General features: G+C 42.6%; 1 protein-coding gene across 3 annotated transcripts in view; it reads right to left on the bottom strand.

The window, feature by feature from the left end:
- IRF4 (interferon regulatory factor 4) overlaps positions 1–23,164 on the bottom strand; it is a 60,498-nt gene that overhangs the window by 6,672 nt on the left and 30,662 nt on the right. For 2 of the 3 annotated variants that reach the window (XM_073332176.2, XM_073332177.2), the window contains 6 exons: positions 12,281–12,517; positions 11,361–11,547; positions 10,292–10,380; positions 9,544–9,685; positions 6,971–7,078; positions 5,164–5,517 (listed from right to left, as the gene is read on the bottom strand). In XM_073332176.2, coding sequence (XP_073188277.1) covers positions 5,164–5,517; positions 6,971–7,078; positions 9,544–9,685; positions 10,292–10,380; positions 11,361–11,547; positions 12,281–12,484 — 1,084 coding nt within the window. In that variant the 5' untranslated portion in view covers positions 12,485–12,517. Of the gene's footprint in view, positions 1–5,163; positions 5,518–6,970; positions 7,079–9,543; positions 9,686–10,291; positions 10,381–11,360; positions 11,548–12,280; positions 12,518–15,026; positions 15,126–23,164 lie in introns of those variants that run through there. The other variant, XM_073332178.2, reaches the window with a different exon arrangement.

Raw genomic sequence — 23,164 nt, 5'->3', positions numbered from 1 at the left:
GAGAGAAAGGAGAGATACCAGCATCAAGGACCTTGGAGACTTTGCCACAGATCAGGGAGAGAACACAGATAAGTACCAGCAAGGGACAAATAGCTGAAAACTCTGTCTCCCTTCAAGAGCTAAGAGACTCCAATTATTCTATTTGTATTGCATTTTGAGTAATTTCATATAAACAGCAATTGGGATTTCCTCAGATTCATGCTTGTGTTTGGCTCAACAACAGAAACTTCGGAAACATTCTTCAGGACTTTTGAACTTTGCCGGTTTAAGTTTCTCCCATCCACATATACATTTCAGAAGGATCATGCTATGTAAGTCACATTGCACGACTTCTTTCAAAAACAATGGTGCTGAGATGTTGCAGGAAAGCCTGTCACCCTTAAGAGTAGAACTGAGAGCAATTTAAGTAACAAAAGTGTTTACACTGACTTCAGACTATACTTCTGTGCCCACTACTTGTGATGACTGAACCTCAGAAGATGGATTGTTCATTAGAAAGTAGATGGCAAATCTCAGGACTAGCTTGCAATGCCGCTAGTACACCTTTGTAAGGGCTTGATCTTACTCCCACTTAAGACAATGGCTTCAGTGGGAGCAGGAGCAGGCCCAGACAGAACCATGTTAGTGCCTGTATACTGTCCATCCCGCCCCCCGCCAGGTCATGAATCCACAGGAATGTAATTAGTTCAGATCACATATTTTCTGGATGGTTTGCTTTTCGCTTCTACTACAGGAGCCAGGGTCCCAGAGATCTCATGTGAGCTCTCTATTCTATAGGTATGTCTACATTGCAATCAGAGGTGTGATTACAGCGCAGGTAGACATATTCGCACTAGCAGAGCTAAAAATAGCAGTCTGAATGAGGCCGCATGGACTAGCAATGCACATAAGTCCCCAGGGTCCCCAGCATGCTTGTATAATCCACACTGGAGCCCACGTTACCACATCAACATTGTTATTTTTAGGCATTTTAGCACAGGGAAAGCCAGTGTGGGTCTGACTACCCAAGCTGCAATCACATCTCAGATTGCAGTGTGGACAGACCCTTTGAAAAGGGCCAGGCTCAAACACAGTGACATCTGTGGCCTTTCATTGCCCCCCTCATCCTCCTTTTCCCTCTCTGCTGCTGTCACTTGTTGGGTCATGTCTATTTTTATACTGCAAACTCTGTAGAGGAGGCACTTTGGGTGAAATTCTGGACCCACTGAAGTCAGTGAGAGTCTTACCATTGTCTTCAATAGGGCCAGGATTCCATCCCTTCTATTGCTCTGTAAAGCACTGAGATTTCTTTAGGCACAACATAACATCATCAAAAATGTTAGTTTATAATACAATACAATGAAAATCTCAAAAGGCTGCAATGTGCAAAGTGCAAATTTGGTTATAGTCATCCTTTGATTCTAATAAACAATAACAACACCATAAAGGTCTTATACAGCACATTTAACCCATAGAGCTCAAGGGCTTTACCAAGGACATCCGTATCATTAGCCCCATTTCACAGATGGGGATACTGAGGCACAGAGAGGGGAAGTAACCTGTACAAAGTCACTCAGCAGGACAGTGGCACAGTCAGGAAAAGAACCCAGGTCTCCTGAATTCCAGTCCAGTGCTCTAGTCACTAGGCAATACTGCCTCTCAAATATATAAATATTTATATTATTTATATTAATAGGCAATGTGTGGGGGAGACGTTTACAAGAGGGCTCCACTTGGGTTAAAATACATTGGCCAGTGGCACCGTAAAATTAACAATATTTAATTGAATTTAAAAAAAAGAAAACCACATCTTTATTTCAACATCCATAGTACATTTTGCTTTACATGAGGTCTTTTTTATGTCATTGACTTATAAAGAGCTAATAATGCTCTGTAATGTGGTTCGTGTCTTTTGGGAAACCTTGCAAAAGGAAATCAATCATAAAATATTTTAAAATTAACACAATATTGGGATGGGGGACAGCACCTTGCGGAGAGAAAGGCTGGGCTTGTGATTAAGGTATTATACTGGGATTCAGGAGATGTGGGCTCAGTTCCCGTGAGACCTTGGACAAGTCACAAAATCTCTCCATGCTGGACATCCCCCATCCGTAAAATGGGCATAACAACACTTCCTTTCTTCCACAATTTGCCTGTCTTCTCTATGTCGATTGAATGCTCTTTGGGGCAGGGACTGTTTCTTACTCTGTGTGAGTGCCCAGCACAACGGGGCTCTAGTCTCAGTTGAGGCCTCTACGTTCAACTGAATAATAAATTATAATGATGAATAATGAATTAATAATTAATGACAAATAGAGTACAGTTCTCTTTGAACAAAAAAGTAGGTAACGTTCTCTCTCTATTTCCAACAAGCCCTAAAAACGCTCACAACCTGCTAGGAGCAGAGGGGAAGATTTTCAGTCCTTTGGTATGATCATCCAACGCTGCACTCACTTAGGTGTCATAAGAGGGGGCAAGGAGGAGTCTGGGATCGGTGCAATTCCCGATTAATAAGTCCCAGTGTTACTACTGGGGAAAGAACCCCATCCCTACCTCTCCTCTGTCACAGAATTTTACTCAGGCCTTGTCTACACTACAGGGGGAGATCGATCTAAGTTACGCAACTTCAGCTATGTGAATAATGTAGCTGAAGTCGACGTACTTAGATCTACTTACCGCGGGGTCCACACAAGGCGATGTCGACGGGAGACACTCTCCCATCGACTCCCCTTGCATTTCTCGTTCAGATGGAGTACAGGAGTCAATGGGAGCGCAATCTGCGGTCAATTTAGCAGGTCTTCACTAGACCCGCTAAATCGACCACCGACGCATCGTGCTTCAATTCCCCAGTAAGTGTAGACAAGCCCTCAGCCTCAGTGATTCTCAAAGTATTGCAGCATAATAGCCCTGGGAAGGAATGGGATAGAGAAGGGAGTTGGCCCATGAAGAGTTTCAGAAATGATCTTCAATATGAAAGAGAATCAGAGAATCCCAGCTGTTCCAAATGCATGAAAGCATGAACCTGAGGTCTTCTCACTGCTCTGAGCATGTCACTTTGCTCTTCAAACAGCTCCACTGGCTCCCTCTCATCTCCTGGGTCAAATTCAGACTTCAACTGCCAGATTTTCACATGTCTCCCCAAATCAGGTCTCATTTCCTTCTATTCTAGCTCCAGCTGCCTACTCTCCACTCATGCAAGCCTCCTTAATGCCCCTTCATACCCTTCTCCAATTCCAGTCTTTGAGCCTTCTCCAAATTCTCTTTCTCTCCTGGTTTGCTAAAGTCATCACTCAGATCTCTCCATAAATAACCCAGACGTTAGAATGTGGTCACCCCTGTACTATATGCCAGAATCACAAAGCCCAATCTTTCAGTGAGTCCCATATGGACATATCCCCGCACCAATACACAGCCATATCAATTAAAGGCCACAGCCCAGGCTCTGCATCTTCCTTCTGTGAATTCTTTGGGACATGCATCTCTTAGTAGAAGTCTGGAGTGTTTCCATCTCCTAAGGGTCTGATTTTCTGACTGTCCGCACCCAAATGTACACTTGATTTGGGCTCACTAACCAAAATTAATGTGTAGCTATGGTGTGTGCATGGCAAAATAGTCACTTAAGAAGTTACCTGGCTAGCTGCACGTTACACCCCAATTTGCACACACTGTTGTGATAACTGCACACAAATTAAGCATGCAATCGTACACGTGTTTGCACATGCATTTGCAAACACATAACTTAGAAAACTGTGCTTAAGTTAACCTTTGGGAACAGGCTTCTAAACAGATACTGCCACATATCCTGTGAATGGTTTGGAAGAGCCAGATTTAATTTAAAGTGGCATCTGAAAAAGGAAAAGGGACTTCCAGACACATGACTGCAGGCATAACGATACATCTTACAATTAGCATACAATAGAAGTTGTAACCCCATAAATCCAGCTCAAATTCCCCTTTTTAACTGTCAATTTTCATATCCTCTTCAGATGTATATTTAAATGTATATGATGCTTGATAATTCTGCTAGGATGACACATCAAAGTCTGGAAAATGAAATCTTATAAAGGCAGTGGCTCATTTGGGCTATTTTTTTAAAGCATTGCATTATTTTTCTACGAAACTGTAACTTATACCAATATATCGGTCTGAAAGGCAGTAAGGTGTTCTGCCCAGGAGGAGAGACTCTAAAACTTAACAGCTCAACTGTAGCTCTGCTGCAAGCCCTAGTAAGGGGCAGCATATAATTGTGCCGCCCTGTTTCTCCCCTTACTCTAGGGGAGGGGAAGTAATCTGCGTCCACCCCTTTCCCTGGAGCAGGTTGCTCATCTCTCTGTGCTAGCTCAGAAGTGCTGGTCAGCATCTTGGAAATTGGAGCCAAGACTCCATCCACCCCCTTCCCAGAGCAGGAGTATCCCCTGTGGGGCTGTTTTCCCCTCCATTCTGCTACCCCCAATCCAAATAACCAGTGCAGCGGGTTGAGGGCGTGCCTTCAAACATCTTACTCACTTTTGCAGGTGTGTTGGGCAAGTTACAATCTTGCCTTATGCCATTAGTTAATAGGATGATTGTTGAAAATCAGAGTCTATAAATTCACCCCACAAATATTTTCCAGAATATTTGTCTAAATATAGACACACACACACACACCAAAACACAGATTTAAAAAATATCTGTTGGGATTAATACTTGCTCATGTTTAAATACTCTGGGTCAGATTTCAGACTCACACCAGCATAAGTCTGGAGTAAATCAACTGAAGACAATGGAGTTACTCAAGATTTACACCAGTGGATCCAAAATCAGAATGTGGTCCCATCGACTATCCAATCTTACGAAGGACTATTTTGTTGGGCTCCTCCCACTCAGTATAAAGTGACACAGGCCTTACCTTGTCCTCAGTTGAGCATGAGTGGTTCCTATCACTTTCAATGGGAGCCACATAAGTGTATCAAAAGCAGAACTAACCATGGTAATATACAAATAAAACAGTATTCCTAAGCTGTGCTCTTCTAACACCTACATATACGGCCACATCCAGAGAGCAGCTGAGCAGCTGCATCTCCCAACCACTTTGGTGGGAGTAATTTAGTACAAAGAGCGCTTTAATAGTTCCCATCTGGAACCACAATGACAATGTTTTGGTGACATTTATATAGACAACATGTAACCTAAATTGAAAATTACCTGCCAAAAATTGCTGAGTATCAAAAAGTTTGCAGGTCTGCTCCCTTTCCAGTTTATTTGGCCTGTCACTGCATAAAGCCAGAGGTCCATCCCAGTAGATCCTGCTTTGACAAAGTCTCTTAGCATAAAGCCCATCAGGTGCCATCCAGAGTATTACTCCGCGTTCCAAGTGGCTCAGTAATTTTTCTATGTTTTTCCTCTGGCCATTATCTTCTGGATACGGGAAGATAACTTGATCCAAGCTGCTGACCTCATAATTTTGGGCATGAGATATTCTACAGCCTTCAGGACTTGAAGTCGTCATCTCTTTCACCAGTATTTCACGGTAATATAGACAGATGTGTAGTCGACAGTCTGTAAGTATATTTTGGGAAAAAATTACTGCTGTTCAATATTGTGAGTATTTTACATTACATCACAGTACTATTAAGGCCAATGGGCCAGATCTTGAAAGGTGCTATGCGCCTATCATTTCTAACACTCAGCATCTCTCAGAATTTAGCCCTGATTTAGGGGAAAACATAGATTGAATTGAAATAATGAAATATGGAAGTGCAGACTCCAACACCAGCTTCTACCAGTAGAGGCCCCTGGAGTGGGAACTGCATAGCCTGTGATGCAGAGGGCAGAAAATATGCTAGACATTAATGCCCGGCAAGCTGCATATTTTCATTAATGAGGAAAAAAGTGTTTGTACTTCACAGGTTTAATTGGAATTAATGCTCAGTATCAGGATGTTCTCCTAGATAAATCATAAAATAGCTATGCTTCTCTCAAGATGTTGTATAGAACCATGTTAAGCAACTACCCACAAGACTTGCAAAAATGCAATCACTTGCCTAGTAGAAGTGGTCTTTGGCTGAAACACAACAAAATTATATTTGAAATCTTAGGCATAGTTTTAAAGTGGTCACTCGACACAGGAGAGTGATTGTTAAGGGATTGATTCTGCACAGCACTGGTGCAGGGCTGTGCAAATAGACCAACTTCGGGACAGCAGCCCTGCTCAGGAAGGGCACTTAGGCATGCGTTTTAACTCTGCCTGCCATTTGCCAGCCAAGTCTCTCCCCTTAACATTGCATTGTCAATTTCTCCAGATAATTTCCATTGTTAGTTTAAAAAACAAACTAGCTCCTACATTTCCACATAAGGAATAAAATAAAAAAGCCACCCTTGAGTCTGAACAACTGCAAACTGGCTGAACAGATTTATTTTCAGAGAGTGAAAGTGTCATTACTAATATACCAAGAGGTTTTATTTTATCAAGAATAAATAAATGATGCAAATCCTGATGCAGTCAACAGAGAAGACAGAAAAGTATCCATAGGACAAAATGTTGAACAAACAAATAGAATTTTTCAGAAAGGATACAGTCCAGGTTAAAAACAAAAAACCACTAGACCTCTGAATCCAAAAGCAATATGGCTGTGTGGTGAGCTAAAGAAGAATCTGCTTCACCTGTCAGCAGTTGTCCTATCTGATGACTCATTGAGGAGCACCCAAGAATTTGCTTGAAAGAGCAAAGTATTTAAGCGTGTGTAACTTTAAGCACATGAATGGTCCCATTGATCTCAACCTGAGTTACAGATTTCAGTGAGGACTACTCAAGTGCTTAAAGTTCCACATGTGCTTAAAAATCTTGCTGAATTGAGGCCTAAGTGTATATGCACAGAAGTCATTTGGAAAAGAAATGTCACTTGCACTCACAAAAGAAGTCCCTATAAACAGTGAGAAAACATTTACTTGGAAAGTTATAAGGAAAGCCTCCTGGATGGTTCACCATGAAAGCCTGGTGTTATAGACTTACCTGATAGTGCAAGAGCTTCACCAGACCTTATGCTTGGCTCTATTGGGATCCCAGGAGTCTGTGACTCAGATGGTGCACAAGCATAAAAGGTTCCAGTCACCTGACAACCTGTTTTTACAAAAAAAAGTCAAATGATATCTAGCTATCTAAAATCCAAGAGCAAAGTTAGAGTTCACAGCTATGCATGTGAGAGTTTCTGAGCGTCAGCTTTATAAAAAAATCTTCCCCTTGACCAAAATATTTTATCCACTCAAGATGTTATCTAGATTTTTCTTATTTGGATCTTTTAAGTGTTGTTCTTTTACCTAACCATATCAGTGCATATTATTCTACCATAGAAATAATCTGCATTTTAACTAGATAATGGTGTTCTTGAAGGCTGATGAAAAATAATCCATTTATTCTCACAGGTCTTAAGGAGTTTTATCAAAGGCAACTCAAATATTCAGTCATTATGTCTTTAATGGTGTTAAAGAAAGAAGGCAATTGTAGGGAAAAGAGATTCTCCTGCAGTAGAGTATTAGAGTTTTAATATTACAGCCAACATTAGTCCTTTCCCGAGCTATCCCTTCCTGTGAGTGAGATAATATTGAGGCAAACTGAAATGTGATAACACCTGTCCAAAGTCCCTTGAAGTCAACAGGAATCTTAGCATTGATTTCAAAGGGCTTTACATCATAAACACAATATTTATGATGCAGGTAAGATACACTATTCTTTCCCATAGACAGATTTGACTCTTCGCAAAGCTAGTTCACTTTTTAACCTGTGCCAAGGGCATACCTGAGTGACTGTTGACAAACAAGACAATCCAGTGAGTAAACCACTATTGCCCAATTCTCTGATACAAGCTTAATGCAGCACTTAGACCCTGAGACAGGAAAACACTTGACAATTTGTTTACATCCAACCCTATACAAGAAAACACTTAAGCATGTGCTTAACTTTAAGCATATGCTGACATCCCATTGGCCCATTAAGCATGGGTTTAAATGCTTTGCTGCATTGGGGATTGATTCATTTTCTTTTAAGCCACAAAGATAGAAGGCCCTGTGTTTCTTGTCTCTTCAGAATGCCCGCTGACCCCGGGATACAATGCGGGGAAAATGATGCTTTGGAGCCGTGACTTTTAAAGAACAGCTGTAATGATAAGCATAAGACTGGGGGATGAAGGAATGAAATTGAAACCAGGAAAAGCAATATTATTACTAAAGCTTGACATAATGTTCATGGTTACTAACAAAAAACAAAGCAAAAATATCAGTGATTTTTTTAAATCTGTATATGCTAAGATTCTATCAGGTAATCAACAGATAAATTTTCCAGAGAAAAATTATAGTTATGGTCTTCTTTCTAGTATTAGAAAATGCCGTGTTTCTTTTATTCTCTATCTTAGCATTTTCTAGAGCCGTCTTTACCATAGTATCTAAGAGTTTATGACACCGTTCACTTCAAAATTAGTGTTTCTATTCAGCATAAGTTCAATAGATCATAAGGACCAAAACCTACATTCACTACCCCATTGAAGTAACTGTTGCATGGGGTGTAAATCAGGGCAGAATTTTATAAAATTTCAACTAAATAGCTCACTTGTCTAAATGTAGAGTGTTCAGCTGACAATAGACAAATGTAAACAGAAGTTTATTTCATTGCACTTGAACCATTAAAGGACTATATTTTGTAGTTCTAATACCCTGTGCGCTTTAAGTATTCCTTCCTTATCTCATCTTGGACTAAGGATTTCTACTTTTTACAAGATTATTCTCATATGGATATGTGGGGACCTGTACTTATGGAGCAAATCCCTGCATACTGAAATGAGCATATATCCCTTGAGAGTCTGAGCCTGCAGCCATACACGGCACAATGGATGGTCATGTGAATAAGGCATTAGACTGCAACACAGGAAACCCAGGTTCAATTTCCAGCTCTTCTACAGACCTCCTATGTCACCATGGAACAAGTCACTTAATCTCTGTGTACCTCAGTTCCCCACATAAGGTAAAGACTTCCCTACTCTGCATGTTTTTCAGGTGCTCAGATTCGGTGCTGCCAACTCTATCAATACTTAGTACAGTTCACAAAGCCTCCGATCCTGGAATGCTATGACTATGTGAGAATATCAGCTTTCATTTAAGGGGGGGAAGTATGTTTCTAACCTATGTGATGATGAAGAAAAACGTGAAAAATGTGAACCATAAAGACTCAAAAATCAGAAGACAAATAAAAAAATTATCTATACATAGTCATTTATAAATCATTTGTGGGGGGGTGACTCAATTTTTGAACACTTGGGGTTGGCAATATGAGTTACTATGGTGATGACTAAGGCTCCTAAGCACTACAGTAAAACAAATAAAAGAATAAAATAAAATAAGTGTCAATATAGATGACAGGTGCTGATCACCTGCAGCTGTCATTGAAGGATGCTCAGAACTTCTGAAAATCAAGCCATCCATACCAATGCCACTGAAGCCATGAATAATAAATATGAAATCTGTAGTCCTTCTATGGTGGTCACATATTGTCTCTTTAGATTAGAGAGCAATTGACATCCAGGGAGATGTTCTTACCGTTTTCACAAGCAGGACCTTGCCAATGGTGACTGCGAGCTGCAAAAGGAACACTTTGGCATTGGTAGGGGATGTCAGGGTGTGGCTGCTCTGGGGCAAAATCTCTCCAGTTACGTTCATGAGGTACCATGTAGTTTGACACCTGTTCAGTTTAATGAGACATTGTTTTATTTGGCTGTAATCAGAATTGATGCTGCCTTTCACATAATCTCCCATATTAGAAAGTTTCCTTAGTTCTGCAGGAGACCTTTTGTTATTTGTTCTCCCATATCTCTTGTAGATCAAAGCACCATACAGACCACCTGGATGATATTTTGCCAAAAGGAGAAGGCTTTCAAATGAGCTGCATGTCACCATTAGTGTAAACTATAAACATGACAAAATTATAATAGGCAACTGGAGCATGTTGCAAAACATTACTGTAGAATAACTGTTTCATCATATGTTTAATTTCTGGCACCAGAAGTACTAGGGCAATACATCCATTTTTACAAAAAAAATCTAACAAAACAGAGCTGTAATTCACATTTTAAAAAATCCCAGATGGATCAGCTGCCCTGTGGTTTCACGTGATAAAAACATTGCTTCCAGATTTCTCAGTTTCTTATAAAAAAAAGTCTTTTTCCAAGCAGAACTAAATGGTGGTAGACCAGAATAGAAAGACTTGTAGTATAATATGGTCTTGCAAAAATTAGCTCAATCGACACCCAACAAACAAGCTAAAAAATAACACATGACTGATCTGTACCTGAGCCTGTAGTGAAGTGTAAGGAGAAGTCATTGTGTATGGATGGTTCATCATTATCTGTTGATCCTCTAGGCTGAGTTGTTTTGCTCCTACATACATGATAAGGATTAAAACAAAGTTACTAAATAAACCTGAAATAATCTTAAATAAACCTGAAAATGATCTACTGCAGAGAAACCTGTACAAAAGACCATCCTTAATAAGCAATCTCCTCTCTTAAGAGACCATCCTACACCACCCCCAAACACGGGGCTTGATTGTGCTTCATAGATACTGGCCTACAGAGGGAGTAGTGCAGAGGGACCTTTGGGAGGAATTCTGTCTCCCAGAGCTTCCCAGTGCATGAAGGAAGAGCACCTGCCACTCACATCCCTTCAAGGGGTGCAGCATATTTCCTTTATGTGCCCATCCAGCTCTGATGGCCAGTTCATAGGAGGGATGACTGCCTGCTGTGTGCCCTTTTTGGGGTGTCTTGAGGGTCTGGGGCTTCTAGGAAAATAGGAGCACAGGGGAGTGCCAGGACTGTGACCGTACTTGACTGCTATGCAGAGACAAAGAGGGCTAGGGTTGATAATGCACTTCGCTAACCTTGCTCACCCCTGAAGTAGTCCAGCACAATCTGGCTCTTAATGAGTTCAGGTCTGCTCCACCTTTATTTGAAGTCCATTAAGCAAACGTATTTTTGCCTGTCTCTTGAGTGGTTGCTTAAGACAGGCATCACTTTATTTAAAATTGAAATAGAGGCTGTACAGCCAAGGTTAATCCCTCCAGTAATTTACATACTGCATGCCTGTACCTCCAACAAAGGGGTATTTTTTCAAATGCTACGATTCAGACTCCCACCGTTCTTTTTCAGGCAAAACCTCCAATGTAAGTCAAAGGGAAATTTATCCAAATAAGACGTACTTGAGTACTGCACATCTTGTTTATTGTATTGATTGCTACCAAGTCTGACATGAGTGACTGTATGATTATACATGACATGAGTGACAGCACATTGGCCATCTCTTCAGTTTTTGCACACTGGAAAATGAGACTTTAAATGGATATAAAACCTATGATGGCCTACCTTTTTTAGCTCCTTCTGGAACTATTCGGTACACTTTATATGGATCAGAAATATCCAGCTGGCTTCTCTCAACCAGTTCTTCAAAGTCATTGCTCTTGTTCAAAGCACACCGCAGCCTTGTCTTCCAAGTTGGGGGATCTGGTTTATCAATGCCCTCTCTGAACTTTCCTTTAAAAAGAGCCCAAGCCTGAAAACATTTCAAATGGTCAAAAAGAAAAAAAAATCAAGCTCTAGGTAGACAATCACAAAAGCTGAAATTGCAATCGAGTGGGGAATTTATTCCCTATGGGTTTATGCTAAAGTATATGCGAGGTGGTTTCTTGATAAGGTAATAAAAACAGTATCAAAGGCAAGATAAAATAGTAAGAGAGAGAAGAAAAGTGACTGGATGAATGCACAAATAACTGTTCTCTAACCATACAAAGGTTTATGATTACAGCTGGAGAAGGAAGGAGGGGGGAAGTGTTCCATATGGACGCGGGCAACCCTGTCGTTAAAATAAACCAAAACCAAAACCGAGAGGGCTTGCTGAGGAAAGCAATTAACTGCATTAATTCTGGGAGAAACTGCACAGCCTCGCTCCAGGCAACAACCAGCAACCAATGCGCTTGAAAAAGACAGACCTGCGCCTGCCGAAGTCAAGGGCAAAACTCCCATTGGCTTCAACGGTGCGGGATGGGGCCTCGGTGGGTCCTGGCTGGCTGGAGAGCAGGATCCCCAGCGGCTCAGCTCGGGTCGTTGTTCGGGGCCACGTCCTGCCAAGGGGAGATCCTGCCCCCCCCCCCCCCCCCCCCCCCGCCGGCCGTCTTCTTGCTAAGGACTCGATCCCTCCTGTCTCCCACCGACCAGGGGGGTCGGGGCTGCAGGACGGCAAGAGACACGCCCAGGGGGCGGGTGAGTGGCCCTTGGCCGCCCCCTACCTTGAAGAGGGCGGCATCCTCCTCGCGGTTGTAGTCCTGCTTGCCGGCGTGCTTCCAGGGGATGCGGAAGATGCTCTTCTCGTCGTTCTCCCACACCAGGCCCGGGTACTTGCCGCTGTCGATCTGGTCAATCAGCCACTGGCGGAGCTTCCCGTTGCCGCAGCTCACCGAGCTCATCCCGCACTCGCTGCTCTCCAGGTTCATGCCACGCACTCGCTGCACACGCCCGGGCACCAGCTTACGGAGGGGAAGGGGGCCGGGGGGAGAGGAGAGGAGAGAGACGCCCGCTATTAAACGCCACCCCGCTAGCTGCAGCCTCAGGCGTGGGCCGGCCCGGGCTGCTTAACTTTGCGACGGGGCTCGAGCCTGGGAGGGGAACGGGCGAAAGTTCCTCTCCCCGCTGCACAGCAGCAAGGGGGGCCCAGCGAGAGCCTCTTCCCGGCGGGGTGAGTCGGCCAGGCCCCGGCCCTGGGAGCTACTGCGCCCTGGCTGCATGGATGGGCTGCTCCTGGGCACGGGGAGAGACAGCGACTCCACGTGCCTGGACAGACACTGTATTTATCTCTACCTGCTCCTCCCGCGCCTGTGTGTGTGTGTGTGTTTATGAAACAGATACTGAGAGTATAGCTGGGCATGTGTTCGTGTATACACCTGTGTTCATATGTAAATACTAACCCCCCCCCCCGCCCGGCACTGCTTTGAAAACCTCAACCACACATAGTTATAAATAGCGCCTATGATCTCTAAGAGCGCGTGTGTGTATACATATATTGTCCTCATAAATACACACACACGGTGTATGCATACATATGACGCTAATTCACGAGTCCGCACGAGAAGGTATGTTTCAAAACCATACGTGGAGGACGTAATATAGTCTACAGGCGTGTATCTATAATAGGCACAAGCAATGCAAGCCTATACTAATACCTATACCTAAAAGTTGGAACAGACCGAGCAAGCACTAAGTTTACCCCTCATACAAGTCAGCTGCTGAACTTTAAGGGTGTGTAATAATCTGCACGGACACAAATGCAAGACGCCTGTACGCAGACGCATGTACTGAACAGGTCTAGAATTGGATACCGACTGGAAAGATCCTAAGTGAAGGCAATTCACACAAGTTATGAGCCGACCGGGAAAATGGAGGTGTGATGCATTTTGACACACAAAGACGCACACAGACACCGTGTGTAGCTGTAAGTGTGTGTGGCGCTCCCTAGCTTTGCAGTTTGCAGTTTCCCTTCTGACTTCTACGCGGTGGCCAAGTGTTTGGTAATTGCACCCACCCACTAGTGCACGGCTGCTGCCGAGCCTGGGACTTTTCCATCACTAAATTGTTCTAGTGAACATCATTTCCACGCAGCTGGTGGGGGTGGGTCTGACCGACCCACCCTGGGACAGAGAGCGGAAAAGGTCAGCCTGAGCTCATAGCGCTAGAGACTATTTCAGCCCTCGGAGAGATGGCCGGGCAGAGCACGGACCGGTTCCACCTCCGCTTCCCCGTTGGTGACCCAGCAGTAAAAGCCTTATAGTAACATTTACGAAAAGAGAGCGAATTGGGTTCCGTCCGGAGCCCGGGGTTAAGGGACAGGAATCTCATGCCGCCCTCTCCGGCTCCCACTGAAGCCAGCCAGGCCCTGCAATGCCAGCAGGCTCCTGGCACAGCCTGGGGCACAGCCTGGGACTCCCAGTAGCAGTGAGGACAGGTGTGTTACAGAGTCTGAAGGGCAGCAGCACGCTCACCAGCCTCCTATTAGACCACGGCGTGAGGCCAGGCGCCTGTTTTAACCCAGAGCTGCCCCGCTGGCCTGGTTTAGATATTAACTAAAAATAATTTTTAAAAGCCAGGAAGGAAAAGAAAATGACAGGGAAAAAAATGTAACTTAATAGAATCCTCCGCAAACTTTTATTTTTCCTCCCTTTCCAAAATAATAGCACAGTCAGAAAAATCTGTGTCTTGCAAGACTCGAGGGCTGCTGCTTGAAAGCAGACAAGGAAGGTAGGGGCCGGAGATCGAAATGTGTGATCGCCTACCAGGTTCTAGCGAGGGCCAGGGTTACGTTAATTTAAGGATTGAAAAATATTATTTTTATTACACACACACACACTTTTTTCAATAGAGAGAGAGAGAGAAACAAATGAATATATAAATTTGCTTAATTACAAGTGCTGGAGTAACCCTTGTTCTCCTAGAATCACAGAATTAGAGATGGGGGGGGGGGACAAGGCGAGTCTTTCTCCCCCACCACCCCCAAAGGGCAAATGTAGGATCATTCACTCCAGACAGGCTTTTAGAATGTATCATTTTACAAACAAGAAATTCTGTAACTTTGTCTACAACAACAAGCCCCCCGCCCGCCCCGCATCCGACCTGTTGCAACTGAATTCATTTTATGCAACATTCTCACTAAATGCCCATGATCAACTGTAATGCTAGCTTAATACATCCTCTGGCAGGTACTCTATCCTGTCTGAGGGACAGCTCTACTAAGTTATGTCCATTTCTAACTTCTGAGATCCCAGACAGCAATTGCTCTGGGGCTAACGGGGTGAGCATATGGGTTGAAGAGTTTTCTCTTGAGAAAGCTACCGTGTAAAGCAAAGTGAGGGGGAGAGTTTGGCAGATAATGCTCATTCAATGTGCTACACTCCCAGAACAGGATCAGATCACTACCAGCTTAAATAAGCAAAGAAATGCCCAATTCCCCCGCCCAATTATCATTGGGGATGATCGGTCTCTTACCTCTTTCACCCAGCCGCTCAGTGCAGGAGGCAGCCTGTTTTCTCAAATGGTTAAAAAAGATATGAAACAACCAAACTGAGCGAAAGCAGGAACTTATAGGACTGAAGAGCTGTCAGATGGGGCGGGGGGGGGGCGAAGAGGTTGGGGGCGGAGTCTTACAGAGGTTGGACGGACTGAGGGATACAGACGAGCGCGGGGGCTGCACTGAAGCGGAGCGGGCCGCTGGGGGTTTACCTAGACACAGTGACACGTGGGAAAAGTACAGCGCCTAATCGTTTTTATATACAGATATACATATAAATAGAACGGGAAATCCCTGCCTGATCACCTGCTTTACAGCCAGCTTTATTTTACTGTAAACGACCCGTAGATCACACCTTATGGTGGTGGAAGGCTTACAGTTTGTGGCAAAAAAGTCCTTGCCAGAGAACACTGTTTGTCCGTGCCCTCGGGGCAGCAGATTTAACCGAGGGCCAGGAAGAGAATGGGGTTAGGAGAAGGGTAGGCGCTGCTGTACACATGGGCTGACATTCCAGAGTCATAAGCGGTCACACGTGGGCTACACAGGACTAGCTCCCCTTCCTCAACGCATGATCAGACTCACACGCCACTCCCTCCCTGGCACTTGGGCTTTTTAAAAAGTGTATTCAAAGCCAAACGGTATATAAGGTGAATAAACTGCAGCAGCCCCAAAAGTCATTTGTACCAGACCTGGGGGGGGGGGGGGAGGAGGGATCAGATTCCGCTTGTTACAATTCAAGTCTGCGGTAATATATTTCTAATCAAACCACCCCGCTGAAGACATATGGATTTTAGAACAGCGCTAATCTGTATATTGTTGGGGGACTCTTCCGACTTTCCTTTCTCCCATCGATGGATTACACGTCAGTGAATTGGATTCTGAAACGGATACATTTTTAATGCTAAAAGAACAGACGGTATGGGACAGCCGATGCTTTCATACACAGATCATGCACATACCATTCATAGCGTCAGAACGACATGTATGCAAACAGGAACGATCAAACTACAGCGAAAATCTTCTATGGAGTAAACCAAATCTCTCCCAGGAAGGCCCCTTTTAAACCGTGCAGCGACTGAACTCACGATATGCAAAGAGAGCACTGCTTGTAAATGACTTGTTAATATCTTTGTTGAAAAACAAACAAACAAAAAATCAACTGAGAGACAGAGTAACTGTTCACCAGACTCTCCTAAACTAAGCGCAGGGAGGAAGCTCGAGGTTTGGACTAGCAACAAGTCGTTTAGTACCTTTCAGGTTTCACACACGTTTCATGTAGCAGCGCCCCCCGCTGCACCCGTTTTTAACATTTTTAACAGACATTCACATCCTCTGTTCTTAAATACCGCATTCAAAACAGTCGTCGCACATTGATTTTTTTGGCTGTCTATGTAGAGGATACATACAGTGTTTAGAATATTAATTGCTAATCTTCAACGCCATCTTCTGAAATTTAAATGTAATTAAAGTCAAGGGTTTTTTTAAGCACTTTTAGGTTTGGGTTTATAATACAACTCAAAGCTATGTCTAAAATAAAATTTTAGTGCGAATCGAAGGCACTTACATTCCAAGGACTCGGTAATAATCAACAATTAAATATACTGTTCACATCTGCAGCTATCACAGTCATAGACTCCTAAAACATCAAAGCAAGATAAGTTCACAGCTTTAGCCATGGTTAAACATAACCATCTAAAGTATCACTAATATTTCCCAGAAAAGGCCTGATTTGGATATTGTTCATTAGAAGCAAGGACGATAACGATGGTATAAAGAACTAAGACAGAAGTTTCACTGGATATATAAAAGTGTTGCATATTGATTTAGTTTAATTATAAATGGCAACTTTCCCCAGTCTGAAAGAAAGAGCGCCGTCTCAAAGTGAAAAAAGTCAGAACAAGCCCTTCACGATAGAACTAGATCCTTTCCCCAATTTGGAGTAATGTTGTTGGTTTTTTATCTTACTTTTCAGCTGAAGTTAAAATAATTATTAGAAAAACCCTTAACCCTTAAGAGAAAAAAAAAAGCAGAACTTGCAAAAAAAAATATTTTATGAAGACAGTACAGATGACCAACAATGTTTGGTTGTCTTTTATCAACTTTGCCAAAAGCATTCTATGGGGGATTAGCCCCAATTGGCAGAAAGTTCAGACCTGGATGCCTAAAACTAGACTCCTAAATGCATATTTAGGCACTTCAGTAGAAGTGCCCTGATTTTCATATGCACTGAGCATCTGCAGTTCATATCAATAGGAATGTGAGTGCCAAGGGTTTCAGAAAATGAGGCCATTTAGGTGGATAATCAAAAGTTTAGGGGACTAATTTTTAGGCATCCAGGTTGGAAAACTGTGTCCAATAATTAAACTATGTTATTTTAATTAACTATTGCAGACTGGTGACCTATATAATGTGCATATTGTATAGGCTGGAAATCCTAATCATCCACTGGCCTTGATTATGTTTTGAACAATACAGGAACCTTGCAGCATAATCTCCCTTTCTAGTGATCTAAATATTAATAAAAGGTCCAGCAGACCTGACACAAAAGTCACATTTAGCTTCAATGGAATTTTCCTGTACGAATACAAAGTTTGCAGGCCTGCTGTCAGAAAGCTTGTATTGCTTTATAACCCCTATATTAACCACACTTTTAAGGTCACTGACTAAACTATCTAAATGTTTGCCAGGAAAAGTGGCTGTTTCTTCTAAACAGTCATTCACAAGTATTTCATGCACAGGGGGCTGATTCAGCTTACACATGAAGTCCCTGCTGACTTCAGAGGGAATTGCACCCTTGTATCCATGGAAAAAAATTAGGCCCATAACGTTTAAACATGGATGTGTGAAATGGTGCACTAGTCAGGGTCTAATAAGGTTGAGAGGATACTTGCATTAGAAAGTCCTGTTTTCAGAGGTTTCTAATTCATCCAAAAAAATTCCTTCCAAACTCCTTGGGCCCCATGTTTCCCTAGGCAAGTTATTTCCACGTAAATCAGTGTAAAGTCACATTTCAACTGGCAGAGTTTCTCTGGAATTCTTCTAGTATAAGGGTGAGGTTTGTCTCCTGGAGAAGAAGCTGTGAGCTCTACTGCCTAAATCAGAAAGTTATAGGGGAAATGTGCCAGCAGCAAAGCTTTAGTCTTACTGAGGTCCCTTGGCTCCACTGTTGCTAGAGGCCCCTGTACAGTGCCATTCATTCAGGTGTTCCCCCAACTGTGACTACCCTGAAATCCCCTTAGGGGGTGGTTAGAGGAGAAGGGGAGTTCCAAGCTGCACCAGGGGAACCTGTGTAAATTACTGCAGACTATCGGCCATGCTCACTAATACGTTACTCCAGTTTACACCAGTGTATAACACCATTGGTTTCAATGGAGATGCACCAACATAAAATGGGAGTTATTACTATTACTCATGTTTATTGCAGTAGTGCTTAGGGACCAGTCAAGATCAGGGCCCCATTGTGTTAGACACTATAACAGAGGGCAGTAGCTAGTCCCTGTCTAAAGACCTTACAATCTAAACAAGTAAGTAGGTAAGGATGAATGCAATGGTGATTCAGGCTCTGTGTAGGCATTAAAGGCCCAATCCTGTACCATTTGAGTCAATACAAGTTTAGCCATTGACTTCAGCTTGAGTAGGATCAGGCCCCTAACTAGTCCCCTTCCTGTGAGTAGGTGTGGATCCCTTAAGAGGTGACGTTGATTTGTTCCTTCCCTCCACCAAATCCCATGGTGCAGAGGGAAGGGAACAGGAGGCTCAGATCTGGTTTATATGAGCTTTGCCTAGTACTGAATTGCTCTGCCAAATCTGAAAGAAAATTAAACCGGTGCAGCCATTTTTGATTTATAGCAACAAAAACGCTACCACTTACGTCTAGGGCCCTACCAAATTCATGGCCATGAAAATTTACACGTCACGGACCATGACATCTGCCTCTCACCGTGAAATCTGGTCTTTTGAGTGCTTGTACCCAATACTATGCAGATTTCATGGGGGAGACCAGCATTTCTCAAATTGGTGGTCCTGAACCAAAAGGGAGTTCCAGGGAGATTGCAAGGTTATTTTAGGGGGAGGCGGTATTGCCACCCTTACTTCTGCACTGCTGCCTTCTGAACTGGGTGGCTAGAGAGTGCTGGCTGCTGACTAAGGACCCAGCTCTGCAGGCAGCAGCACAGAAGTCAGGGTGGCCATACCCTACCATACCATCCTTACTTCCGCACTGCTGCTGATGGCGGCTCTGCCTTCAGCACTGGGCTCCTGGCCAGCAGCCGCCGCTGCTCTCCAGCTGCCCAGCTCTGAAGGCAGCGCCGCCGCCAACAGCAGTACGGGCAGCAGTACCATAACCCCGCCCACTAACCTTGCGACCCCCCCCACAATGCCTTTTTAGCTCAGGACCCCCACAATTACAACCCCATGACATTTCAGATTTAAATAGCCGAAATAATGAAATTTATAATTTTTAAAATCCTACGATCCTGAAATTGACCAAAATGGACCGTGAATTTGGTAAGGCGGCACTTATGTCACCAGAGCTGGAGCTTCAGTGTCAGTGTTCTTTAAGAATCCAGTTAGCCACGTTTCAAAACACCAACTCTTTGGTAAATGATTTAGAGTGAATTTTTAAAAGTGCCCAAGTGACATAGGAGCCTACATGCCATTTTCAAAAGTGACTTAAGCACATAAAAGGATAAATCCCACTGACTTTCAAGGCTTTTGAAAATGTTATCCTTAGGGCTTATCTGCATGAACATTTAGTCCGAGGCAAGCTGAAGCGTGAATCTGCTCTCACGAGTCTGCCTCACTCTGTAGGTTCTTGTGGACCCTGCTGACATGCATTAAGTTTGTTAGTAGACTTTGATCTACCCTGCTTTGAAACAAGAGTAGATTAAAGCACACTAGCAAACTGTTAGTGTGAGTCAGCAGAATCCACCAAAACAGTTAGTATGCAGCAGGCTAGTGGGGGTTAGATTCACACCCTAGCTTGCCACAAACTAAATGTTCAGATAGACAAGCCCTTAGTCCTTAATGCACACAAATTCCCAGGACCAATCACAGGCTATAACTATTTTAAAATAAACTTTGAATAGTTTGTCCTAGGGGAATAATCCATTTTAACAATTTTTGAAAGGTCTTGTTGAAAGAAACCGTATAAAGTTATTATGGAGGGCTACTTTTATCTGCAAGCATAAAGAACTTCCAAAATTTATATAAGATCTTTCTACATTTCTAGGAGTGTCTAGTTTGATTGATTACAAATTAAAAAGAACAAAATATGTCACCACACCATGCTAGCTACATTTCTAACCAATAGTACAATCCTGGGGTGCAATCCTGCAAACACGTAAGCAACGAAGCAACTTGGTGTCATAGTTCCAGGGCTGCTGCACTTGTATTCCCAGTCCATGGTTTCTCGCAGGCATCCACTCTAGGCTCAGGCTCTTGAGCCACCACTTATCTTGGACAGAGACCCATGTCTCTCCCTGCTGACAGGGTTTTTTCCAGATTGCACAGTTCCCTGCTTATACAGTGATATCCCCAGCAAGTCAGACTGCCTAAACAGGCCAGAATTTGATTTTTGCCTTCTCTTCAAAGGCTCTGAACAGCTGTACTTGCCAGCAGTTACAAGTTATCATGCAACCCTTTATAAGCAAGCACATTTATTCTTAAGGCCAAAGCATTACAAAGAAAATATATACAATCAATAAAAGAACCTGCACTCATGCTAAAAGCTTACCAGACTTACAGGCTCTTAAAAGGTCAACTCCTTCCATAAGTATGCAGCAGGATTGGGCCCTGCCTTGGCTTAAACAGAAGGTTCTGTCTGTTTGCTGGATTAAAGAGAAGGCCCTGAGTCAACAAACTCAGGCTATTTATCCAAAGGTCCTTTTTTTGTTGGTCTTTGGAGAATCCAGTTTGAACTAGTATATGAGGGCCTCCCTAAGAGATAGTACCTCTATGAGGAGATTACAACCTGGGTGATTTGTCTTCACCACCACCCATTGTTTTTAATTCCTGGAGGATCTGTGGCAGCCCTCCCCTCTGGAGGGAAACACAGCCATACATATACCATTCATGTAAAACAATGGACTCCAAGGGGTTGCAAATCTTTGTCCCATCTTCCCCATGAAGAAGTTATATACAATTAGAGCCCACAATAATACATATACTTAATACCATAGAGTCTTTCAAAGATATCACAAGAAATTGCCATATCTGTCACACTTGGGGTCAGATTTTCAAAGATAATTAGGCATCTAGTGGGATTTTCAAAAGTTCCTATATGAGTTAGATATCCATCTCGCAGTGAAAGTCAATGCCAATGAAACTCCCCTATGGCACGTCTAAAAATTCAACTAGGCACCTATGGACTTCTTTAGACACTAAAATATGTTTATAAATCTGGCTCTTGTTGCCTAAGGCTAGAATTTTCCAAAGGCTTAAGAGTAGTTTCATTAGCCTTGACTTTCATTGAGAGCTGGGAGCCTAACTCTCCGTGGTCTCTTCAAAAATCCCAGCCTATGTGTTTGCAAGATGAAGTCCTGTAGGCTAAAACAAGGTTCAGCCATAAAAACATATTTACATAGCAAGATGGACTCTCACTTTAACTATGTTCAAGACTGTGGTGTTGAAACCACGTCACAAGTCCTAGTTGTTTTTACAATGTAGAAAGACCCTAAAAGTTGTCAACACAATTCAAGAGTTTAGAGCAGGAACCTCACAAACTCAGTTTCACACCAGAGCAGCATCTGGCGGCGTTTTGATGAACTAACTTCCACAGTAAAGAACATCTGGATCCTAAACATTCTCCCTTTTTTTTTTTTTTTGCCATGAGCACTGGTGATGTCTTATTTAGACATAGCTTCTACAGCTGCTCTTCCTGATTTTGTGACCTACTGTGCTCGCCTTTCATAAAATCCCCATATCATATTATTAATTATGTAATCATTTAAAACATTTAAAAGCAAAATACCACAGAAGTAAATGTAACTAAATATCTGCGTGACTAAGTAGAAAAAAACACACGCAATTTTATATTTTCTTACAACTACTTTTGTCCAAATTTGTTTACATTCTTTCCTTTTATTTCCCTTTTGCTTTGTAATCTAATGATCTAGAATGTTTCTCAAGACTTCATATTCCCCTAAATTAATGCGTGTTCTAAAAAGAGTTATCTCATATGTAGTAACATCTGAAAGAGTAGTTGTAACCTTTCTTTAAAAAGAAAAATTTAAGTAGATTTTCTTCCGAGGGTTGTTACTCTTTGCCACATAGGGTGAAGTACTCTCCTAAACTTCAGGAATGGTACATCGCTGGCTGTGGAAGTTTCACTGTACTGTTAAACTAACATATCTCCCTCCTCAACTCACAAGGGGAAAAAAGGACAGTTCGTCCTCCATGTCTATAGAATCCGGCAGTGAAGTCAATGGCAAAACTCCCAGAATTTCACCTCTTGCCTCTCTGTTGAGAGTCAAAGGGTGGATATTAGTTCCAATTGGAATGGTGCTATTTTATAATATGGATACCTGTCCACCAGGAACTGGACTGAGACCATAACCCTTTTCACATATGGTAGGATACCAAATGGCCATCCTCAGCTGGTAACAAGGAGAGTTGGATGAACTATTTACAGTACATATTGTATTTTAGTTATCAAACACAGCTCTTTCTGCTGCTTGTGAATTGTCTGCAGACAGATCACATTTTCCATAAATATATTCATTGCTCAAAATTATTCAAAGATTGTACTATGCAAATATTTCAGCCTGTGCAGTGCTTGCAAACTGTTCACTTTGCACATTGCTTTGAGTATTTGATATTTGAAATTGGGAATTTGAGCTGTTTTAACCAAACACGCAGATTACATGGTACATTTTGTTCCCCTGATGAATGAGTTTAACTCTTAGAATAAGATTTCTGGCATGAATACTCAGGATTATAAGTAAAAAATTCACTTTCTATATTTTGTAATGTTTGCGTACATTTTGCTGGTTAGTAAATATTCATGTTGGTAAATTTGTTCTTAGAACATTTGTAAAAAGTTCACAAAAGGGGTGTAAACACAGGTGAAGCAAACTCCTTGAAAAATGGGAATGCTTACAAATAATCCTGCACTGTG

This window comes from Lepidochelys kempii, chromosome 2 (genome assembly GCF_965140285.1).
Source record: "Lepidochelys kempii isolate rLepKem1 chromosome 2, rLepKem1.hap1, whole genome shotgun sequence".
In the NCBI taxonomy this organism is placed as follows: Eukaryota; Metazoa; Chordata; order Testudines; family Cheloniidae; genus Lepidochelys; species Lepidochelys kempii.
The sequence above is the reverse complement of the archived record's forward strand: the minus strand, read 5'-3'. Positions and strand labels throughout refer to the sequence as shown.